Source organism: Hylobates moloch, unplaced genomic scaffold, assembly GCF_009828535.3.
Source record: "Hylobates moloch isolate HMO894 unplaced genomic scaffold, HMol_V3 SCAFFOLD_14, whole genome shotgun sequence".
NCBI classification, from domain to species: Eukaryota; Metazoa; Chordata; class Mammalia; order Primates; family Hylobatidae; genus Hylobates; species Hylobates moloch.
In genome coordinates this window covers 80477543-80499715 of record NW_026652289.1, presented here as the reverse complement: position 1 = coordinate 80499715, position 22173 = coordinate 80477543, and the positions used below count along the sequence as shown (strand labels likewise).

General features: G+C 42.6%; 1 protein-coding gene across 1 annotated transcript in view; it reads left to right on the top strand.

The window, feature by feature from the left end:
• RYR3 (ryanodine receptor 3) overlaps nt 1-22173 on the top strand; it is a 564315-nt gene that overhangs the window by 454550 nt on the left and 87592 nt on the right. The window contains exons 60-64 of the mRNA XM_058427349.1: nt 229-350; nt 11434-11483; nt 11888-11948; nt 14754-14992; nt 16391-16472. Coding sequence (XP_058283332.1) covers nt 229-350; nt 11434-11483; nt 11888-11948; nt 14754-14992; nt 16391-16472 — 554 coding nt within the window. The remainder of the gene's footprint in view (nt 1-228; nt 351-11433; nt 11484-11887; nt 11949-14753; nt 14993-16390; nt 16473-22173) is intronic.

Below are 22173 nucleotides of genomic sequence, written 5' to 3'. Positions count from 1 at the left end.
GGGCCCTTAGTCCATGGCTGTCTCCTTTCACATACCCCCAAGGACTCTGGTTTGAGGCATAGAAAAGGAAAGTGTGATGGAAACTAGGACCAAAGGCGTAGAATTTCCTGGAAATTACAGGACCAGAGTTCAGAGGCTTTTCACTCACTGAAAATAAACACTTTTAAATGAACCAAATGAAGAGTTTTGGATAGCTTCCTAGAAGTTGATTTGTGGTGCGTTTTCCAGGTTCTCCTCCCGCTGGTTGACCAGTACTTCACCAATCATCGCCTCTACTTCTTGTCATCCCCTCTGAAGCCCCTTAGCAGCAGCGGATATGCCTCCCATAAGGAGAAAGAAATGGTGGCCAGGTGAGTCTACAAGATAAAGAGAAGATGATGGTGCTGATGCAATTTACTTAAAATGCCAGGTTCCTGTGGACTAAAAGATGAGTCTTTTGGAGAAATGAAACTGGGTAATGTTTTGGTTTGTCATCTTAGTTTTGAAAGAAACTATATTCATACATATCTGAATTATTTCAGCAACTAAATGAGGTATACTATGTGGGAGTACCCATGGGGCTTGGGAAAGATTTATATACTTAAATCAACATTGGGACAGAGATTAAGATGGCCGAATAGGAACAGCTCTGGTCTGTAGCTCCCAGCAAGACCAACATAGAAGGAGAGTGATTTCTGCATTTCCAACTGAGGTACCCAGTTCATCTCACTGGGGCTGGTTAGACAGTGGGTGCGGCCCACTGAGGGTGAGCCGAAGCAGGGTGGGGCGTCACCTCACCCGGGAAGTGCAGGGGTTGGGGAACTCCCTCCCCTAGCCAAGGGAAGCCATGAGGGACTGTGCCGTGAAGGAACAGTGCATTCTGGCCCAGATACTATGCTTCTCCAATGGTCTTCACAACCTGCAGACCAGGAGATTCCCTCAGGTACCTACACCACCAGGGCGCTGGGTTTCAAGCATAAAACTGAGCGGCCATTTGGGCAGACACTGAGCTAGCTGCAGTTTTTTTCATATCTCAATGGCGCCTGGAATACTAGCGAGACAGAACTGTTCACTCACTTCCCTGGAAAGGGGGCTGAAGCCAGGAAGCCAAGTGGACTTGCTCGGCGGATCCCATACCCATGGAGCCCAACAAGCTAAGATCCACTGACTTGAAATTCTCGCTGCCAGCACAACAGTCTGAAGTTGACCCGGGACACTCGAGCTTGGTTGGGGGAGCGGTGTCCGCCATTACTGAGACTTGAGTAGGCCGTTTTCCCCTCACAGTATAAACGAAGCCGCCAGGAAGTTCGAACTGGGTGTAGAACACACGGCAGCGCAGCAAAGCTGCTGTAGCCAGACTGCCTTTCTAGATTCCTCCTCTCTGGGCAGGGCATCTCTGAAAGAAAGGAGGCAGCCCCAATCAGGGGATTATAGATAAAACTCCAATATCCCTGGGACAGAGCACCTGGGGGAAGGGGTGGCTGTGGGCGCAGCTTCAGCAGACTTAAAAGTTCCTGCCTGCTGGCTCTGAACATAGCAGAGGATCTCCCAGCACAACACTCGAACTCTGCTAAGGGACACACTGCCTCCTCAAGTGGGTCCCTGAGCCCCGTGCCTCCTGATGGGGAGAAACCTCCCAGTAGGAGCCGACAGACAGCTCATGGAGGAGAGCTCCAGCTAGCATCTGTCAGGTGCCCCTCTGGGATGAAGCTTCCCGAGGAAGGATCAGGCAGCAATCTTTGCTGTTCTGCAGCCTCTGCTGGCAATACCCAGGCAAACAGGGTCCAGAGTGGACCTCCAGCAAACTCCAGCACACCTGCAGCAGAGGGGCCTGACTGTTAGAAGGAAAACTAACAAACAGAAAGCAATAGCATCAAGATCAACAAAAACGACACCCATGCAAAAGCTCCATCCGAAGGTCATCAACATCAAAGACCAAAGGTAGATAAATCCATGAAGAGGAGGAAAAAACAGCACAAAAAGGCTGAAAATTCCGAAAACCAGAATGCCTCTTCTCCTCCAAAGGATCACAACCCCTCACCAGCAAGGGAACAAAACTGGACAGAGAATGAGTTTGACAAATTGACAGAAGTAGGCTTCAGAAGATGGGTAATAACAAACTCCTCTGACCTAAAGGAGCATGTTCTCACCCAATGCAAGGAATCTAAGAACCTTGATAAAAACTTAGAGGAATTGCTAACTAGAATAACCAGTTTAGAGAAGAACATAAATGACCTGATGGAGCTGAAAAACACAGCACGAGAACTTCATGAAGCATACATAAGTATCAATATCCAAATCAATCAAGTGGAAGAAAGGAAATCAGAAATTGAAGATCAACTAAATGAAATAAAGCATAAAGACAAGACTAGAGAAGAAAAAGAATGAAAAAGAACAAACAAAGCCTCCAAGAAATACGGGACTGTGAAAAGACCAAACCTATGTTTGATTGGTGTACCTAAAAGTGACGGGGAGAATGGAACCAAGTTGGAAAACGCTCTGCAGGATATTATCCAGGAGAACTTCCCTAACCTAACAAGACAGGCCAACATTCAAATTCAGGAAATACAGAGAACGCCACAAAGATAATCCTCGAGAAGAGCAACCCCAAGACACATAATCATCAGATTCACCAAGGTTGAAATGAAGGAAAAAATGTTAAGGGCAGCCAGAGAGAAAGGTCAGGTTACCCACAAAGGGAAGCCCATCAGACTAACAGCAGATCTCTCGGCAGAAACTCTACAAGCCAGAAGAGAGTGGGGGCCAATATTCAACATTCTTAAAAGACTTTTCAACCCAGAATTTCATATCCAGCCAAACTAAGCTTCATAACTGAAGAAGAAATAAAATCCTTTACAGACAATCAAATGTTGAGGGATTTTGTCACCACCAGGCCTGCCTTGCAAGAGCTGCTGAAGGAAGCACTAAATATGGAAAGGAAAAACCAGTACCAGCCACTGCAAAAACATACCAAAATGTAAAGACGATCGACACTATGAAGAAACTGCATCAACTAATGGGCAGAATAACCAGCTAGCATCATAATGGCAGGATCAAATTCACATAGAACAATATTAACCTTAAATTTAAACGGGCTAAATGCCCCAATTAAAAGACACAGACTGGCAAATTGGATAAAGAGTCAAGACCCATCTCATGTGCAAAGACACACATAGACTCAAAATAAAGGGATGGAGGAATATTTACCAAGCAAATGGAAAGCAAAAAAAAAAAAAGCAGGGATTCAATCCTAGTCTCTGTTAAAACAGACTTTAAACCAACAAAGATCAAAAAAGACAAACAAGGGCATTACATAATCATAAAGGGTTCTGTGCAACAAGAAGAGCTAACTATCCTAAATATATATGCACCCAATACAGGAGCACTCAGATGCATAAAGCAAGTTCTTAGAGACCTACAAAGAGACTTAGACTCCCACACAATAATAGTGGGAGACTTTAAAACCCCATTGTCAATATTAGACAGATCAACGAGACAGAAAATTAACAAGGATATTCAGGACATGAACTCAGTTCTGGATCGAGTGGACTTAGACATCTACAGAACTCTCCACCCCAAATCAACAGAATATACATTCTTCTCGGCACAACATGCACCTATTCTAAAATTGACCACATAATTGGAAGTAAAGCACTCCTCAGCAAATGTAAAAGAACAGAAATCACAACAAACTGTCTCTCAGACAACAGTGCAATCAAATTAGAACTCAGGATTAAGAAACTCACTCAAAACCGCACAACTACATGGAAACTGAACAACGGGCTCCTGAATGACTACTGGGTAAATAACGAAATGAAGGCAGAAATAAAGATGTTCTTTGAAACCAATGAGAACAAAGATACAACATACCAGAATCTCTGGGACACCAGCTAAAGCAATAAACGTTTAGAGGGAAATCTGTAACACCAAATGCCCACAGGAGAAAGTGGGAAAGATCTAAAATTGACACAACTAAAAGAACTAGAGAAGCAAGAGCAAACACATTCAAAAGCTAGCAGAAGGCAAGAAATAACTAAGATCAGAGCAGAACTGAAGGAGATAGAGACACGAAAAACCCTTCAAAAAATCAATGAATCCAGGAGCTGGTTTTTTGAAAAGATTAACAAAATATACCACTAGCCAGACTAATAAATAAGAAAAGAGAAGAATCAAATAGACGCAATAAAAATGATAAAGAGGATATCACCACTGATCCCACAGAAATACAAACTACCATTACAGAATACTATAAACACATCTATGCAAATAAGCTAGAAAAATCTAGAATAAATGGATAAATTCCTGGACACCACATACACCCTCCCAAGACTAAACCAGGAAGAAGTTGAATCCCTGAATAGACCAATAACAAGTTCTGAAATTGAGGCAGTAACTAAAAGCCTACCAACCAAAAAAGGCCCAGGACCAGACGGATTCACAGTTAAATTCGCCAGAGGTACAAAGAGGAGCTGGTACCATTTCTTCTGAAACTATTCCAAATAACAGAAAAAGAGGGACTCCTCCCTAACTCATTTTATGAGGCCAGCATTATTCTGGTACCAAAACCTGGCAGAGACACATACACACACAAAAGAAAATTTCAGGCCAATATTCCTGATGAACATCGATGCAAAAATCCTCAATAAAATACGGGCAAACTGAATCCAGCAACACATCAAAAAGTTTATCCAACACAATCAAGTCGACTTTATCCCTGGGATCCAAGGCTGGTTCAACATACAGAAATCAATAAACATAATCCATCACATAGAACCAATGACAAAAACCACATGATTATCTCAATAGACGCGGAAAAGGCCTTTGATAAAATTCAACACCCCTTCATGCTAAAAACACTCAATAAACTAGGTGTTGATGGAAAGTATCTCAAAATAATAGCTATTTATGACAAACCGACAGCCAATATCATACTGAATGGGCAAAAGCTGGAAGCATTCCCTTAGAAAACCAGCACTGGACAGGGATGCCCTCTCTCATCACTCCTATTCAACATAGTATTGGAAGTTCTGGCTGGGGTAATCAGGCAAGAGAAAGAAATAAAGCATATTCAAGTTGGAAGAGAGGAAGGCAAATTGTCTCTGTTTGCAGATGACATGATCCTATACTTAAGAAATGCCATCGACTCAGCCCAAAAACCCCTTAAGCTGATAAGCAACTTAAGCAAAGTCTCAGGATACAAAATCAACGTGAAAAAATTACAGGCATTCCTATACACCAATAATAAACAAAACAGAGAGCCAAATCGTGAGTGAACTCCCATTGGCAATTGCATTTATTCTCACAAAGAGCATAAAATACGTAGGAATACAACTTACAAGGGATATGAAGGACCTCTTCAAGGAGAACTATAAACCACTGCACAAGAAAATAAGAGAGGACACAAACAAATGGAAAAACAATCCATGATCATGGATAGGAAGAATCAATATCGTGAGAATAGCCATACTGCCCAAAGTAATTTGTAGATTGAATTTTATTCCCATCAAGCTACCATTGTCTTTCTTCACAGAACTAGAAAAAACTACTTTAAATTTCATATGGAACCAAAAAAGAGCCCGTATAGGCAAGACAATCCTAAGCCAAAAGAACAAAGCTGGAGCCATCACGCTACCTGACTTTACACTATGCTACAAGGCTACAGTAACCAAAACAGCGTGCTACTGGTACCAAAACAGAGATATAGACCAATGGAACAGAACAGAGGCCTCAGAAATAACACCACACAACTACAACCATCTGATCTTTGACAAACCTGACAAAAACAAGCAATGGGGAAAGGATTCCCTATTTAATAAATGGTGTTGAGAAAACTGGCTACCCATATGCAGAAAACTAAAAGTGCACCCCTTCCTTACACCTTATACAGAAATTAACGCAAGATGGATTAGAGACTTAAACATAAGACCTAAAACCATAAAAACCCTAGAAGAAAACCTAGGCAATACCATTCAGGACATAGGCATGGGCAAGGACTTCATGACTAAAACGTCAAAAGCAATGGCAACAAAAGCCAAAATTGACAAATGGGGTCTAATTAAACCAAAGAGCTTTTCACAGCAAAAGAAACTATCATCAGAGTGAACAGGAAACCTACAGAATGAGAGAAAATTTTTGCAATCTATCCATCTGACAAAGGGCTAATATCCAGAATCTACAAGGAACTTAAACAAATTTACAAGAAAAAAACAACCCCATCAAAAAGGGAGTGAAGGATATGAACAGACACTTTTCAAAAGAAGACATTTATGCAGCCAACAAACATATGAAAAAAGCTCATCATCACTGGTCATTAGAGAAATGCAAATCAAAGCCACAATGAGATACCATCTCACGCCAGTTAGAATGGCGATCATTAAAAAGTCAGGCGGCCAGGCACGGTGGCACATGGCTGTAATCCCAGCACTTTGGGGAGCCCAAGGCAGGCAGATCACGAGGTCAGGATTTTGAGACCAGCCTGGCCAACATGGTGAAACCCTGTCTCTACTAAAGATACAAAAAATAAGCCAGGTGTGGTGGCACACGCCTATAATCCCAGCTACTTGGGAGGCTGAGGCAGGACAATCGCTTGAACCCAGGAGGTGGAGGTTGCAGTGAGCCAAGATTGTACCAGTGCACTCCAGCCTGAGTGACAGAGTGAGACTCCATCTCAAAAAAAAAAAAAAAAAAAAAAGAATGTCAGGAAACAACAGATGCTGAAGAGGATGTGGAAAAATAGGAACGCTTTTACACTGTTGGTGGGAGTGTAAATTAGTTCAACCATTGTGGAATACAGTGTGGCGATTCCTCAAGGATCTAGAACCAGAAATGCCATTTGACCCAGCAATCCCAATATACCTTTGGGTATGTATCCCTGGGTATATACCCAAAGGATTATAAATCATTCTAATATAAAGATATATGCCCACGTATGTTTATTGCGGCGCTGTGTACAGTAGCAAAGACTTGGAACGAACCCAAATGCCCATCAATGGTAGACTGGATAAAGAAGATGTGGCCATTTACACTGTGGAATCCCGTGCAGCCATAAAAAAGAATGAGTTCATGTCCTTTGCATAGACATGGATAAAGCTGAAAACAATCATTCTCAGCAAACTAACACAGGAACAGAAAACCAAGTACCACATGTTCTCCCTCATAAGTGGGAGTTGAACAATGAGAACACATGGACACAGGGAGAGGAACATCACATACCGGGGCCTGCCGGGAGGCGGGGGGCAAGGGGAGGGATAGCATTAGGAGAAATACCTAATGTAGATGACAGGTTGATGGGTGCAGCAAACTACCATGGCGCGTGTATACCTATATAACAAAACTGCACGTTCTGCACATGTATCCCAGAACTTAAACTATAATTTAAAAAAAAGCAGCATCTGTCCTGAGACAACATTGAGAAGAAGGCAAAGATCATTCTGAAGCTTGGGAAAAGTGAACACGTAACATTGTGAATAAACAGGTGGACACTGCTTTCCATCCCATGGTTATCAAACTCTATAAGATTAAAACTTTTAAAAAGACTCAGATCGACTGGGCACAGTGGCTCATGCCTGTAATCCCAGCACTTTGGGAGGCCAAGGCAGGCGGATCACGAGGTCAGGAGTTCGACACCAGCCTGACTAACATGGTGAAACCCCGTCTCTACTAAGAACACAAAAATTAGCCGGGCGTGGTGCCATGTGCCTATAATCCCAGCTACTCGGAGGCTGAGGCAGGAGAATCGCTTGAACCTGGGAGGCGGAGGTTGCAGCAAGCCAAGATCATGCCACCGCACTCCACCCTGGGCAACAGAGCGAGACTTTGTCTCAAAAAACAAAAAAAAACAAACAAAAAAAAAATTAGATCATACAAGTCTTGGTGTGAGTGAGCTGAAATTTGTAGTCTAAAGCAACGTAATTCAATTTAAATTCCTAATAGGAAAAGAAATTTTCATCAAAAGCACCAGCCTTCCTACTCATTCCACTGGGCTAACATGTAGACACATTAACAGAAATAAGAAAAGAGGGGATATATCATGATTGGGCTAAAAGATGGATTCTACTATGCCTTAGGTTCTGTCTATATTTTATTAAAGAAATACAGGAATGGACTAGACTTTTAAGTAGCAAAAAGCTAAGACCCTAATGAAAATAGTTAGGAGGCCATGCGTGGTGGCTCATGCCTATAATCCCAGCACTTTGGGAGGCCAAGGCAGGCGGATCATCTGAGGTCAGGAGTTCGAGACCAGCCTGACTAACATGATAAAACCCCATCTCTACTAAAAATACAAAAATTAGCCGTGCATGGTGGCACACACCTGTAGTCCCAGCCACTCAGGAAGCTGAGGCAGGAGAATCACTTGAACCCGGGAGGCAGAGGTTGCAGTGAGCTGAGATGGCACCACTGCACTCCAGCCTCGCCAATAGAGCGAGACTCCGTCTCAAAAAAAAAAAAAAAAAAAAAGAAAATAGTCTAAAAGTGCTTTCCCTAGCATCCAGTGAACAGTGTACATTGTAGGGCCCAGCCATTAAATATCACCATCTTGGGGAGGATATTCAACTTTGAGATTTAGCTAACTTTTATGAAACACTTAGCATAACTAAACATTGAGCACAGTTTTTTTATATGTAAGAGTTATTGCCCATTTGTGTAAAAATCATTGTGAAACATCATGTTTTAAATTCTGAGAACTGCCTGTGTAGTATGATCTCCATTTTCCAGAAGAAGAAATTGAAATTCAATTGGGTTCACTCCACTGTCCAAAGTGACTCTTCTAAGTTTGGACAAAAATAAAAATGCAGTCCTGGCCGAGTGCGGTGGCTCACGCTTATAATCCCAGCATTTGGGGAGGCTGAGGTGGGTGGATCACTTGAGGTCAGGAGTTTGAGCCCAGCCTGGCCAACATGGCAAAACCCCGTCTCTACTAAAAATACAAAAAAAATTAGCTGGGCATGGTGGCACGCACCTGTAGTCCCAGCTACTCTGGAGGCTGAGGCAGGAGAATTGCTTGAACCCAGGAGCGGAGGTTGCAGTGAGCTGAGATCGCGCCACTGTACTCCAGCCTGGGCAACACATTGAGTCTCCATCTCAAAAAAAAAAAAAAAAAAAAAGAAAGAAAAACCAGTCCTGTCTAGCCACATCGAGTATGATTTATTCTGCACTATAATTACTTACTCTAAGTTAAGACAGGCGACGCCCCGTGCTATCAAAACGAGATACTCTTAAAATCAGGTGCTGACCAAAGACCTCCTAAACATTTGCAGGATGCACCAGTGTGTTTTGTAAGAAGCTAGGGCAACAGTGAGTAAAGTGAGATATTCAGATAATCCAACAGAGGGCAGGTGTGTCTGTTTTCTTTATCTACTTTTCTTAGATTATTAATTCATGGAAATGTAACATTTGTTCAACCAGGCACCATTTGTCACGGCTGGAATACAACCTAGAGCTGATCAGCCTTGCAAATAGCTTTCAAATCCATCAGTGTGCTTGCTGCCCTCCCGCAGAAGCAGTTGTGTTTGCACTGACTGTGTCTGCATTGCCAGATTCCTCTTCTTTGTAGCCTTTGCCCTCGCCCCACCTCTTCTGCATCTGCAGCCCTTTGCCCGTGGGTCTCACACTCTCCCTGAGATTCCTTTCATTTATTGTCTTCAAACTCTGAGATGGAGAAGAGGCACCTGGGGACTCGGGCCCCTCATAACTCTGGGCTGAGGACAGTGCTTCCAGTTAAATCCCAGGCTCCATAGGGAACAAGCAGTAGCCTTTGGAAATTTCAGATCCTGGCCTTGGCATGCCTGAGAAAGCACTTCTGACAATGAGATTAGCCATGTTAGTATTAGGATCAAACAACCCAAATCTCTGACTTTGTTAGAAAAACGTTGTTTTGTGTTTACACAGAACATGTGTCCAACTTGAAGCATTTTCACCAGAAATACCTGAGTTTACCTGCCCCTAACTCTGAACCCCGAGTCCTGTGATGACTCTCTACAGTGAGAAAGTTAGCGCACAGAGCAGTTAAGGGCTTCCCCAAGACAGCCCAGCTAATCACAGAGCTACAGAGCCCACGTTCCACAGGGTTAGCCCCTCGCCCCAGCTCCATGAGTTTGCATCAAATACCCGTCTCTGAAAAAAACACCATGGGAAGAGAAAAAGAGCAGCCGATATTTAATTTCACCCTAAATGGCTGCCAAGTTTCTGGTAACTTACTGTGTGTTCTCTTAAGCTATAGGCCAGGGGGTCCCAGCTCTTTTCCACTGCAAAACCAAATAGCTAGCCATGGGAACTTTTGTTGTGATTTTCCAGTAGACAGCCCAGAAAGACTCAGGACATTTATTGAAAACCATTTAAAGGTGAGCAGGTTTTCATCCCCATCAACACTCAGGATGTATTCCTTCCCCATCTGAGTTGTCCTGTGGAAGACTTCCGCCCTGAATGGGGTAAGGAGCTCCATGACAAGTTATGAATCAGAAACTGGGAATGTGTCACCAGAGGACCCCGTGGCCTGTACAGGCGGCTTTTCTCTCTCTCTTTTTTCCCCTCTTTCTATTCCACTGCTTTCTGAAGCAACTGCAAAGTTCTTGTCTAGCCATGCCAGTGTTAATAATGTCAGTTCTAAGCAATCTCTTCCCAAGAGCTTCAGCAACACAGGTCAAATGATGGCCACAGTGCCCCTAGATGAGGTCCATCAGCAGCATGTTCGGAAACAGTGATAGACTCCTTTCTAACATCACAAGGCCCTCGTTAGGCACTGAGGAAAGTCAAACAATGAGGCACAGCTGAACCTTCAGCGGTTCCACAGTGGAAAATGTGGATGAAAGCATAAAGGAGAGTCAAAAACCACGAAAATATACAACATGGCCTTTCCTACTTTCCAAGGACCCAGTTAGAACAGTGACCTGGTCAGGCCTGGAGACTAACTGGAGATGACAGAGAATATACAATTCTTAAAATGTTTTTGTTTAACACAATCTCACTTGTACCTGAACCATTAACACTTTTCCAATCCCAGCTTCTTGCCAGCCTCCCAACTAAAACTTCATACCCTCAATGGAAGGCTACAAAATGGTTTGCAATCCATTGCAACAAGGGGAAAATCATGCTTTTTTCCGGAGTCCTCATTTATCCCCGAATGTCACACAAATGAACATTTCAATACATGGTACTCTATAGCAAAGGATACTTTGCACTAGGTCACTGCAAAATACTATAACTGTTTCAGAGGGATTGTGTTTAATAAAGATGGAGCTGCCTGCAAGGTACCTTTCATGATTCTCCAAGGCAGTGTGAACCACACATGTTCCTGAGTGTAGACCAGAGGATTCTTTGCTAGGAACATAGTGCATCTTCCTAGAATGCCACTCTGTGCTCTCTTTTTCACAGTGTAAGGGACATTGGGGTGGGGGATAAAAAGCATGAGTCCTTTAATCTCTGTGACTTTCTGAATTGCTTTCTTTTCTGCTTCAGCCTGTTCTGCAAACTTGCTGCTCTTGTTAGACACAGAATTTCCCTCTTTGGTAAGTGAAGTGTTGCTCAAGGCACCGCTCCTCCCTGTAATTATCCTGAACTTGCACTTTGCCTTTATTTGTGTCTTCCTCAGACAACCCGGGCCTTGGGACTAAGGTGTCACCTAAATTTGCCATAGAAAATTGGTCTGAAGCATGATAAATGACCTCTTTACCCTTTTAACTGCTCAGATTTTCCACACCAATGAAAATTTTAAGCTCTGCCTCTGGCATCCATCATAAAGCAAAGGCTGTGTCAGGCTAGAAATTAATGCATTGTCTCTGAACACAGGCCCAGCACTTTATGTGTTGGTAGTTAATTATGCTGGGCTGTGGCTTGTGCATATGGAGAAGATTGCATTTGAAAGACAGGCTGAGTGGTTTGAGGGAATCACAGATGATATTTTTTATTCTAGGTAGTGATTCTACTACAATGGTGAGCTGTCTTCACATCTTAGCTCAGACACTTGACACAAGGTAAGTCTGCCCAGTTTTTCCCAATAGTTTCTCGTGACTTCCTCTCTAACCCTCTCATCTCACTAATTATACTGAAGAGGAGACAGATCGCTGCTGCCAGGGTTTGAGAAGAGAGGGGAGACAGGGCAAAGACCATAGAAGTTAGCACTCTTTTTCTCAGTTCACATAACGAGAGCCACTGCCATGGCATAGACGGAACGCAAAGGCCTGATCCATTCTTGTCTTTCCTTCCTAAGAAGTTCGTCTTTTAGAAGATAAAATATATAATGTGGCAAACCCCACTGGTGGGTGGTGAATCTACAAATGTTATGGGAAAGATGAACCACAGCGCTCTGAATTCAAAATGGCCAAGGAAGGAAATGCACAGAGATCTGGCTTCAAAAGAATCAGAGACAAAGATGTTGATCCCATGGCCTAGGGATTTGGGAAGAAGTCTTAAAAAATAATACATAAGTTCTGGTAATAACACAAATGATGAGACTGAAAAGAGAGACGCAGGCCGGGCGCGGTGGCTCACGCTTGTAATCCCAGCACTTTGGGAGGCCGAGGCAGGCAGATCACTTGAGCTCAACAGTTCAAGACCAGCCTGGGCAACATAGTGAAACATCTTATCTACAGAAAATACAAAAATTAGCCAGGCATGGTGGTGCATGCCTGTAGTCCCAACTACTCAGGTGGCTGAGGTGGGAGGATGGCTTGAGCCCAGGAGGTAGAGGTTGCAGTGAGCTGAGATCACGCCACTACACTCCAGCCTGGATGACAGAGCCAGACCCTGTCTTAAAAAAATAATAATAAATAAAAATAAGAGAGAAGCAGTGGAAAGAACTGACAGGGACCTTTCTTTAACATGTCCATTAAGAAGGGTCCTTGTCAGAGCCGGGCACCATGATTTCTGCCTATAGTTGAAGCTACTCAGGAGGCTGAAGTGGAAGGATTGCTTGAGCCTAAGAGTTCAAGACCAGCCTGAATAATGTAGAGAGACCTCATCTTTAAAAAAAAAAAAAAAAAAAGAAACGTCTTTAGCAAAATTGGGAGGAGGACACACACCTAAGACCCAATGCAAAAGAGGTTACCAACCTAAAAGAGTCGGACACTAAAAGAGTGTCCCAAAGACGAAAATCCACAATGAACTGAGAATGGCTATAAAAAAGGAGAGTAAGGACTGTTAAAGGGATGAGAAATCTTTACTCCAAGAAACTTGGGCAAAGTCTTGAGAGAGTCCAGTTTTTTGTTTGTTTGTTTGTTTTATTTTGTTTTAAATGAAGGTCAGTTGCAGGTTGGTGTGTTTAGTAATTATTCCTAACAAAACCTGGGACTAGAAAGTTAGGAAGGGCCAGATGCAGTGGCTCACGCCTGTAATCCCAGCACTTTGGGAGGCAGAGGTGAGTGGATCGCTTGGGGCCAGGAGTTCAAGACCAGTCTGGGCAACATAGACCCCCATCTCTACAAAAAAATTTTAAAAATTATCCAGACATGATGGCACATGCCTGTGATCCCAGCTACTCGGGAGGCTGAGGTGAGAGGATTGCTGAGCATGGGAGGCTCTCATGAGAGGTCACTGCACTCCAGCCTGTGCAACGGACTGAGACCCCATCTCAAAAAAAAAAAAAAGTTAGGAAGATAGCTCATGAATACTTATAGGATAAGAACAAGCCTAACTGACTTTATTTCTTTGTTTGTATTGTCTTGATGAGTTGAATGATTATCAGGAAAATGATGTAGATAAAAAGTATCTGTCCTTGAACCAAGTCTTTCATAATCTTCTGAATAAGATATAGAAATACAAAACTTACAGATGACTTGTAAGCTTTGTTCCAATTCTAAGTTTTATGAAATACTGTAGTTTTGAGGGAAGGCTTCAGATGTCCATAGCTGATCTTCATCCCTGTAGATCACATTTCAGTGTTTTGTTTTGTGTTTTCCAGAGATCTGATTAAGCTATCTACTTTAAAAGGGCTAGGTGTCTCTTTTCTCTTTCCTTATCCAACCTAAGACATTTCCTGCAAACTAACAGAAATCTAAGCTTCTGTTGACTTATTTCCTTGCTCTTTTTCTCTAAGAGGTCTTACATCAGAAGAGTTTATGTTTCTAGCTAGCCTTTATAAAAGTTGTTTATCTAGGCTGAGTGTGGTGGCTCACGCCTGTAATCCCAGCACTTTGGGAGGCCAAGGCGGGCGGATCACCAGGTCAAGAGTTGGAGACCATCCTGGCCAACATGGTGAAACCCCGTCTCTACTAAAAATACAAAAATTAGCCCGGGCGTGGTGGCGGGCACCTGTAAATCCCAGCTACTCGGGAGGCTGAGGCAGGAGAATTGCTGGAACCTGGGAGGCGGAGGTTGCAGTGAGCCGAGATCACACCATTGCACTCCACCCTGGTGACGGGGTGAGACTCTGTCTCAAAAAAACAAACAAACAAACAAACAAAAGTTGTTTATCCCACAACTTTTCTTAAAGCTCATTTCCCTGTTCTTTTAACTAGATATTTACAGAAGACTTTAGCCAGTTGCAACTTACTGTAGATAATAGCGGGTGACCAATATTGGCTTCATTCTAGATTGTTCTCTGCATTTCCTGAAGAGGTGAGCAATATTTTCCTCAGACTGTCCAGTGGCTAGCCCCTCTGGGATTATGTGATTCAGGTTTCTTCCTGGATGTTAACTGCTGTCTCCCTTTCTCCTGACACAGTGTCATTGAGTGACAGGAGTGGCAAATGTCTGCCCAGACGACACTGCCAGTTTCAAGAAGGGGATTGGACGAAAGTTCAGATTATGCTTCTAGATTTGAACATTGTTTGCTTTTGCAGGACTGTCATGAAGTCAGGCTCAGAGCTGGTGAAAGCTGGGTTACGAGCATTCTTTGAAAATGCTGCAGAAGATTTGGAGAAGACTTCAGAAAACCTGAAACTTGGGAAGTTCACCCATTCCCGAACGCAGATTAAAGGCGTTTCTCAGAATATTAACTATACTACAGTGGCTCTGCTCCCCATCCTGACATCCATCTTTGAGCACGTCACTCAGCATCAGTTTGGAATGGATCTACTCTGTGAGTTCTACTGGTATTTGTCATGGATTTATGTGCACATGGCCCCAGATAGGAGGTGCAGGGCCCATTCACTTATGTTGACCTTGAGGGCAGAGCAGAGAGAGAATTATTCCATGCCTTTTCCTTCTTAGATTAAAAAGAAGAAGAAGAAGAAGAAGTAATATACTCTTGGAATGGAAAGAAATTCCCTAATTTGAATATATAATATTTATCTTTTTCCACTTTTGTTCTGGACCAGAATTTCCCATTTGCTGGTCTAGCTCTTAGCTATTGTACTCTCGCTTAATTTGAAAGGTTATCTGAGTAATACAGTGGGAGATACAGATTTGCTCCTGGGTTTTTGAGACACCATTTTTCTTATTAAGAAGACTTAATTTATTCATTGGATACCAGGAGCAAAGGAAAAATGCTAACATTTCATTATCTGAGCTTTCAGAAGACCAAAGCTGGTTGGTTTTATTTTAGTTTGCATTAACACCATGTTTAGTGCCAACACCTCCTCCAGCCCCTTGTGCCGATAGTCTGCCACCAAACTTCAGTTTTACACTTTAAATATTGGGACATGATTTAATCTGACCAGTTGTTGATAGCTAAGACTATGTCTTTCATATCCTTGAACAACTGAAAATCAGTCATTTATGTTGTGTGGGGGCTGGGGGAACATCCAAACTCATTATTTTGTGTTATAAAAACAATGCAATTCCTTGGTCCAAAAATAAAACATTAAATTAGTTCTGAAAGTAGTCCCAGCCTTGGTATGAGCTCCAGACATGGCTAGGGATGTGTAGCCTGCAGATTCACAAGCAAAACATGCCCTTCCCCTAGGAAACATGATAAAACCATACTATTGAATTGCCTTTTGCAGAACACCCAGCAGAGAACCTGGGATACGCAGATGTGAGGGATTTTGCTGTATCTGTAAGGGAAGTCTAGCAGTTGGACGTATCTTCCTGGGAAATGAGCAAAAGGCTCATTCAAGCTTCAGATTTTCTGCATTCTTCCTTCCAAAGGAAGGAAATATTGCACTGGATAAAATTGGGCTAAAATGTCTCTCTCTATTGGAAACAAACCAAATCCCATTATGGAAGGACCCACTGGTCAAATGATTCCTTTCCCTGTGAAGTGATGTAATCTTCATGATAAGCCCCACAAAGGAACTGGGATTGCTCAGTGGAGGATTTTTCCTATCTTTTTTTTTTTTTTCCCAGTCCAGCAATTAGCAAACTGGCATCTGGGTAGAAAAGGAATATGTTTGTTGAGAGAGAAAGGGAGAGATCTTTTACTCCTTACTCTTTTGCTCTTTACTCAAAAAATGCTCATGCATTTTTTTTTCCTCTTCACGGATCCTTTCTGTGTTCAGGATTGATGCAAATCAATGACATTTCTTCTTTTTTTCAGTGGGTGATGTGCAGATTTCATGCTACCACATACTGTGCAGCCTGTACTCCCTTGGGACGGGAAAGAACATTTATGTTGAAAGGTAATTAGTGAACGAAGAGGCTAACACTTTCAAGCGTAGTAAAATGTTACTTACAGCTTTTTGAACACTTAATGATATCATTTCAATCCAGCAAGACCAAAATGCTCCCTGATATAGAGTGGTGGTTTTGGGCCTTGTTTATGACATGCTTTTGGCAACATAAAGAAGTGCAATAATGAGGCTATTGAGATTTATGACTCCTGTGGAGATAGCTGGTGAATGTATGTGGCTGGAGAAGCAATATAGCCAAGCTAAATCATGTGCTCATAATCAAAATGTGTTGGAGATATGTCTATTTCCTCAGAATCACAGCTTCTAAATAGCTTCCAGAGTTTCTGAGGTTAAAGTTTGCTGAGAAGCTCAAGGGACATGAGGCAGTTGCTTTAGTGTTTAATGAGTTTCTGTATGCTACAACCCTGGACCTTTACCAGTCTTGGCTGTCAGATTTGCTATAGTTTTCAACAAGTGCACACTTTGGTATTAGCAATGCTAGTCAATACTCTTGAGTCTGAGCAAGCTGACTGCAGAAGTGCATGGGTTCCAGTTTTGCCTCTCTAATCTGCCTGTCGCAGCAGAGGCCTTCGGTGACCCCTTGCTTTTCAGCATCAAAGGCCTTGTGTTCTGTTGTTCTGTTTAATCCATGGGGAAGATTGGAAGGATAAACAGTATTAACAAAACTCTAGATCTTACTCTTATCCTTGGAAGATTTTTGTTTTCCTTCTTGCCTTTTCAAAGAAGCAAACTGGAAAGAATTCGGTCTGTGCTTACAGTTACTTAATCTAAAATCCTTCGGTATCTGCTTTCCAGGTGCTGCCTCTATGTATGATGCTTTTATCAAACAAATCAGCAGTGAACCCTTGTCTCATGTCAAAACTTATATTTATTCAAATTGCAATTTCTCAATAAAGCCAAAAATGAAATAAAAGACTTCAGCCCCTTCAAGAACTAAGGAACCACTGACTTGAAGTCATGTACTAGAAACCAAGAAATGTTGTAGAAGTGTCTGTTTCTTCATAATCACGGCTTCTAAATAGCTTCCAGAACACAAGAAATTGAGGAACTAATGGCTACATTTGTTTTTATTACGATTTTAAGTCTTTAACAGTTGTCAGGCTTTCCTTACTGTTTTACATAAAATATAGATAAATCATTTGTAATTTAGGATAGGAACTGGGCAGACAAAGTTTTATCCATATTTTATACCAAATCACAGAAAAATCAACAAAAAATTTTTCCATTAATGCCAAATTTCACTTGAGGCAGATGTTTTTAGTTTATTTCTCCCACTGAGCATTTGTAAATACATCCTCAGTATCTTTCTCATTCTCTCGTTATATGTATATAAGTATACATTCACCCATATGTCTGTATGTTTCTTGGTACAATTTTTTGTAAAGCTTATGCATTCTTCTCTTGAAAAAAAAAAAAAGTCAAAGAAAAGTCAACTCTGAAATGTCAGACCAGAAAAAGACTGCTCTTCATGTGACTTTCTATCCTTTATTCATGGATTCATTCCAGGTTGATTGTGTATCTGCAGCACCATGAAAATTGTGCCTGTGCTTCGTACTCCATGTTGGTAGAAGTCAAGGCTTGGAGAAGCCCCTAGGTTAAGGCTGTCCCTATTGCTTTTTTCTGTATTTTTTTTCTAGATATTTTTTCCCCTGAACTATGTTTCTCATCTGTGTGTTGGTTATTAGGTACATGGCTAGTTCTCGAGAGTGGAGAGGATGTGTGTGCTTGTGTGTTTTAAAACGGAGGAGAATGAACAGGAAGGAACAGCAGGCAGCTTCACATCTGAGAAGCTGGCTCAGGACTCACTCTTTCTCCCTAAATCAGCTGTGTGTTTAGCCCTAGCAATGTACCAATGCTCAGCCTCTGATGTTCTCCCCCAATTAAAGTAAGCAGCTGGCCCAGGTGAGAGGTTGGTGAAACTCAGTGCATCTTAGAGTCATAGGACTTGTGTTTAGTGATTTAATGTAACTGTATTCCCTACTTAGAGAACTCAAGTCAGCGGCCACAAAACGGGCTACTTCTAACCCTTTCACTTCGCCTGACCTCCAGGGTTTCTCTAGGCTAGTAGTCCAGGTCATGAGAATGGCAGATGGCTTGTATACTTTCCCCTACTCTGTTCCCATCTGCTACTCTGTAATATGGAACGTGGCCCCACACGCATGCTGCCTACCAGGTCTCTCGTGGCCTGCTCACACCCTTCATCCTCATTGTTTCGGGCAAAACTTTATCTTTTGGCCCCCTTAAAACCCCTATATTCACTTCCAGAGGCCAAAGTCCTCTTCCAGGTCTGGAAAGCATGTTTCCATTTCAGTGTCCTTACTTGATTTGGTTCGTATTTTATGGGTTCAGAGTTATTGTACATTTTCCAATTTTAGCATAGATCAAGATGTCTTCCCAGTTTCTTTTCATTTCTTGGGGGTTTCACAGAGGAAAGTACAATGAACCCACCATTTCTCTACCACCTTTTGCTGACGTCTCCTTGACTGATGAACGTATGTAAGGGAATCACTACATACTTGCTTTCCAGCTACACCTGGAGTATGCTTTGTAGATGGAAATTATTCAAGACACCTTGGTGATAGGGTTGACTGTGAGGGGCAAAGTCATTGAAACGGAGTACAGACATTTCTTTTGGAATATTTTCTAATTGAGACAACAACACTGAGAATGTCATTGACAAGTGGAGTTTGCAGACACAAAATTTCAGAAAAGGGTAATGGTTTGTGCATTTAATCACGCAGAATACCTAATTATTTCACTTGGAGATACTTTGATGAACTGAAAGAGCATTTGATGGGGGTTATTCAAGAAAGCAAAGCTTGAAACTTGATAACATTAAACACTGGGTCTCAGTTTTGTTTCAAATGAAGACTGAGTTTTCTACTTCATGCTTGAAAGCTATTTTGTTTCTTTCATCCCGCCTGGCTCCCTTTGACCAATTATTTCTGATCAGACATTGCACCAATGTTCCCTAAACCTCTAAGGTCACCAGCACTGCTGTCTAGACCCGTGTCCTGCCCTGTCCCCGCTGTGCTTTCTGCTTCTCTGTTACATGTTATTTCCTCTCTTTAGTACCCTCTGGAATATAAATGAAGGAACTTTCAAAATTGCAAAGCACCATTTACGTGCAAGATATTATTATTATTACCTTGATGACTTTGTCTTTTCCTGTATCCCTAACAATCGATTTTGAGAGGCAAGATTCAGATATATGGAAATAAAACTGAGAGATTGAAAAGGAAAGTGCTACTTGTCAAATTAGGATGTAACAAAAACTGAGATACAAACTGAACACTGTCCAGTCTGTCACCATTGACCAAGTATGTATTGTGTGAAAAATACTGTATGAGGCAGTGAGAACCGAGACCAGATGAACCTGGGCAACCTGGCAAGACCCAGTGGCTACAAAAATTTTAAAAATCAGCCAGTCATGGTGGCACATGCCGTAGTCCTAGCTACTCAAGAGGCTGAGGTGGGAGGATCGTGTGAGCCCAGGCTTTCAGGGCTGCAGTAAGCTGTGATAGCACCACTGCACTCCAGCCTGGGCTATGAAACAAGAACTTGTCTCTAAATAAAGAGAGTTTCCATATCCAATGATAAACCCTTCCAGTATATCCTCTGATTATATTATGGAGCTGTTTCTGTAGGCTTTTCTCTGCAAGAAGCTTGGCCCATACCAACACTCCCTGCTGGGGAGCACTAATGACCGGTGAGCCTTATATTAATAACAGCAAGTCTTTGCCTGGCTCAATCCCTCCTTGGGCTTTGGGGCCAAAGTCATTCACACTGATATTTCACAGCCAGGAGCATTAATTGGCAGACTTCTGGGTTTTGCTTTTACAGACTTCTCAGTTTTACTTTTGTTTTTTTTCCTGGGTTTAACTTTTAACAGCTAGGCCAAGAGAGCTGTTGTTTATTTCTTGGCAAGAAGCTAATTAGCACCATCGTGCACCCCAGACTAGAAAATGCCCTGTTGTGGAGCTTGTGGAGTGGTCAGGTTTGTCAGTAATTAATATGAGAGCGCAGGGCCAGTCCCCTGAGTCAACACAGCACCAGAGAACTGAGACTTAGCAACAGCCTGTTACCCCAAGGACTGCCTTCGTGTCTGACTAACCTTCTAGAAATCCACTTTCAGGAGATCATGGTTTTAATTTTGGTCAAAGAAAGAGAAAAAAAAAAAAAAGAACAATAATGGATCTATCCAGTCCCAAGCCACCTCGGGACCCCTTGTCTCCTAGGTTCATCTCTGTGTAAAATTTGCTATCAGGCAGGATGCGGTGGCTCACGCCTGTAATCCCAGCACTTTGGGAGGCAGAGGCAGGCAGATCACCTGAGGTCAGGAGTTCGAGACCAGCCTGGCCAACATGGTGACACTTCGTCTCTACCAAAAATACGTCGGGTGTGGTGGTGGGTGCCTGTAGTCCCAGCTACTCGGGAGGCTAAGGCAGGAGAGTCGCTTGAAGCCAGGAGGCAGAGCTTGTAGTGAGCTGAGATCACACCACTGTACTCCAGCCTGGGCAATAGAGCAAGACTCCGTCTCAAAATAAATAAATAAATAAAGCTATCAGATTTGAAATCTTACCCCTTGTTATTCCTGATTTTCATCCAGGTTTTCTTTCCCAATGCTCTCCCTGTGGCCTTTCTTGTCCTGTAACAATTTATCTTCTTATTTCTTCCTCCAATTCACAAAGCAAGACTGAAGAGAGAAGACACCATATTTCTCCTCATTGGCCACTATGGTAAAGATGGTAAAACTCTTAGCTGAAAAAAATTGCCCCTTGTGAATGCCTGTATTTGAGGTGTAGAAGCACTCACTATCCTCAGTTATCACCGAGGGAATTGGCAACTCAAGTCTGACATTAAAATGATGCCCCTCTTCCCACACCTGGCCACGACCTTCAGCTTAGTAAAGAAGAGAAATAATCAGGGAAGAGCAGGTGCTGAGAAGGAAATGCAGGGGAATAGGCCTGGCCTGGGGCCTGCTCACAAGCGAAGCTGCATTGTGAAAGCTTCGCCAAGAGCACCTGCTTCTCAGCGGTCTCGGTCTCTGGGCAGCATTGATACACAGGGCACAACGGGATTGGTTTGTCCAAAGGCTTCCGCTCTGCCTCTGGAGCAGTCCTGGGTGGGGAGGTTTTAGCAGTCAAACCTTCATCCAAAGGACAAGACTGAGCCATCAGCTAAGAAGAGATTGCCTGACTGAGGACCTGTCAATCCAGTGTTGCTGACTGGGGGCTGATTTTAAAGTTATCGGTTCAAACACTTCATGGCCAAGTAGGCTATCAGCCGAGCCTAAGAAGAAGATAAAACATAAAACCACATATATTAACTTCCCCTTATAGTAATTTAAAAGATCACTTTTTAAAATACGTTTGGTAACTTGAATGAAGACTAGGTGGGTTTTCGAAGGAATACACAGCTTTCTGCCAACTCACCCACCCTTCCCTCCTCCTCCTCTCTAGTTCAGCAGATTTATCTTATATCTCAAGGAGAGCACTTCTGTATACCCTAGATTTGCTGTCTGCAGATTCTATCATAGTCTTGTGCATTTTTTTTAAGACCAGTTAAGATCACAATTTTCTTTTTTTTTTTTTTTTGAGATGGAGTCTTGCCCTGTCACCCAGGCTGGAGTGCAGTGGTGTGATCTCAGCTCACTGCAACCTCCACCTCCCAGGTTCAAATGATTCTC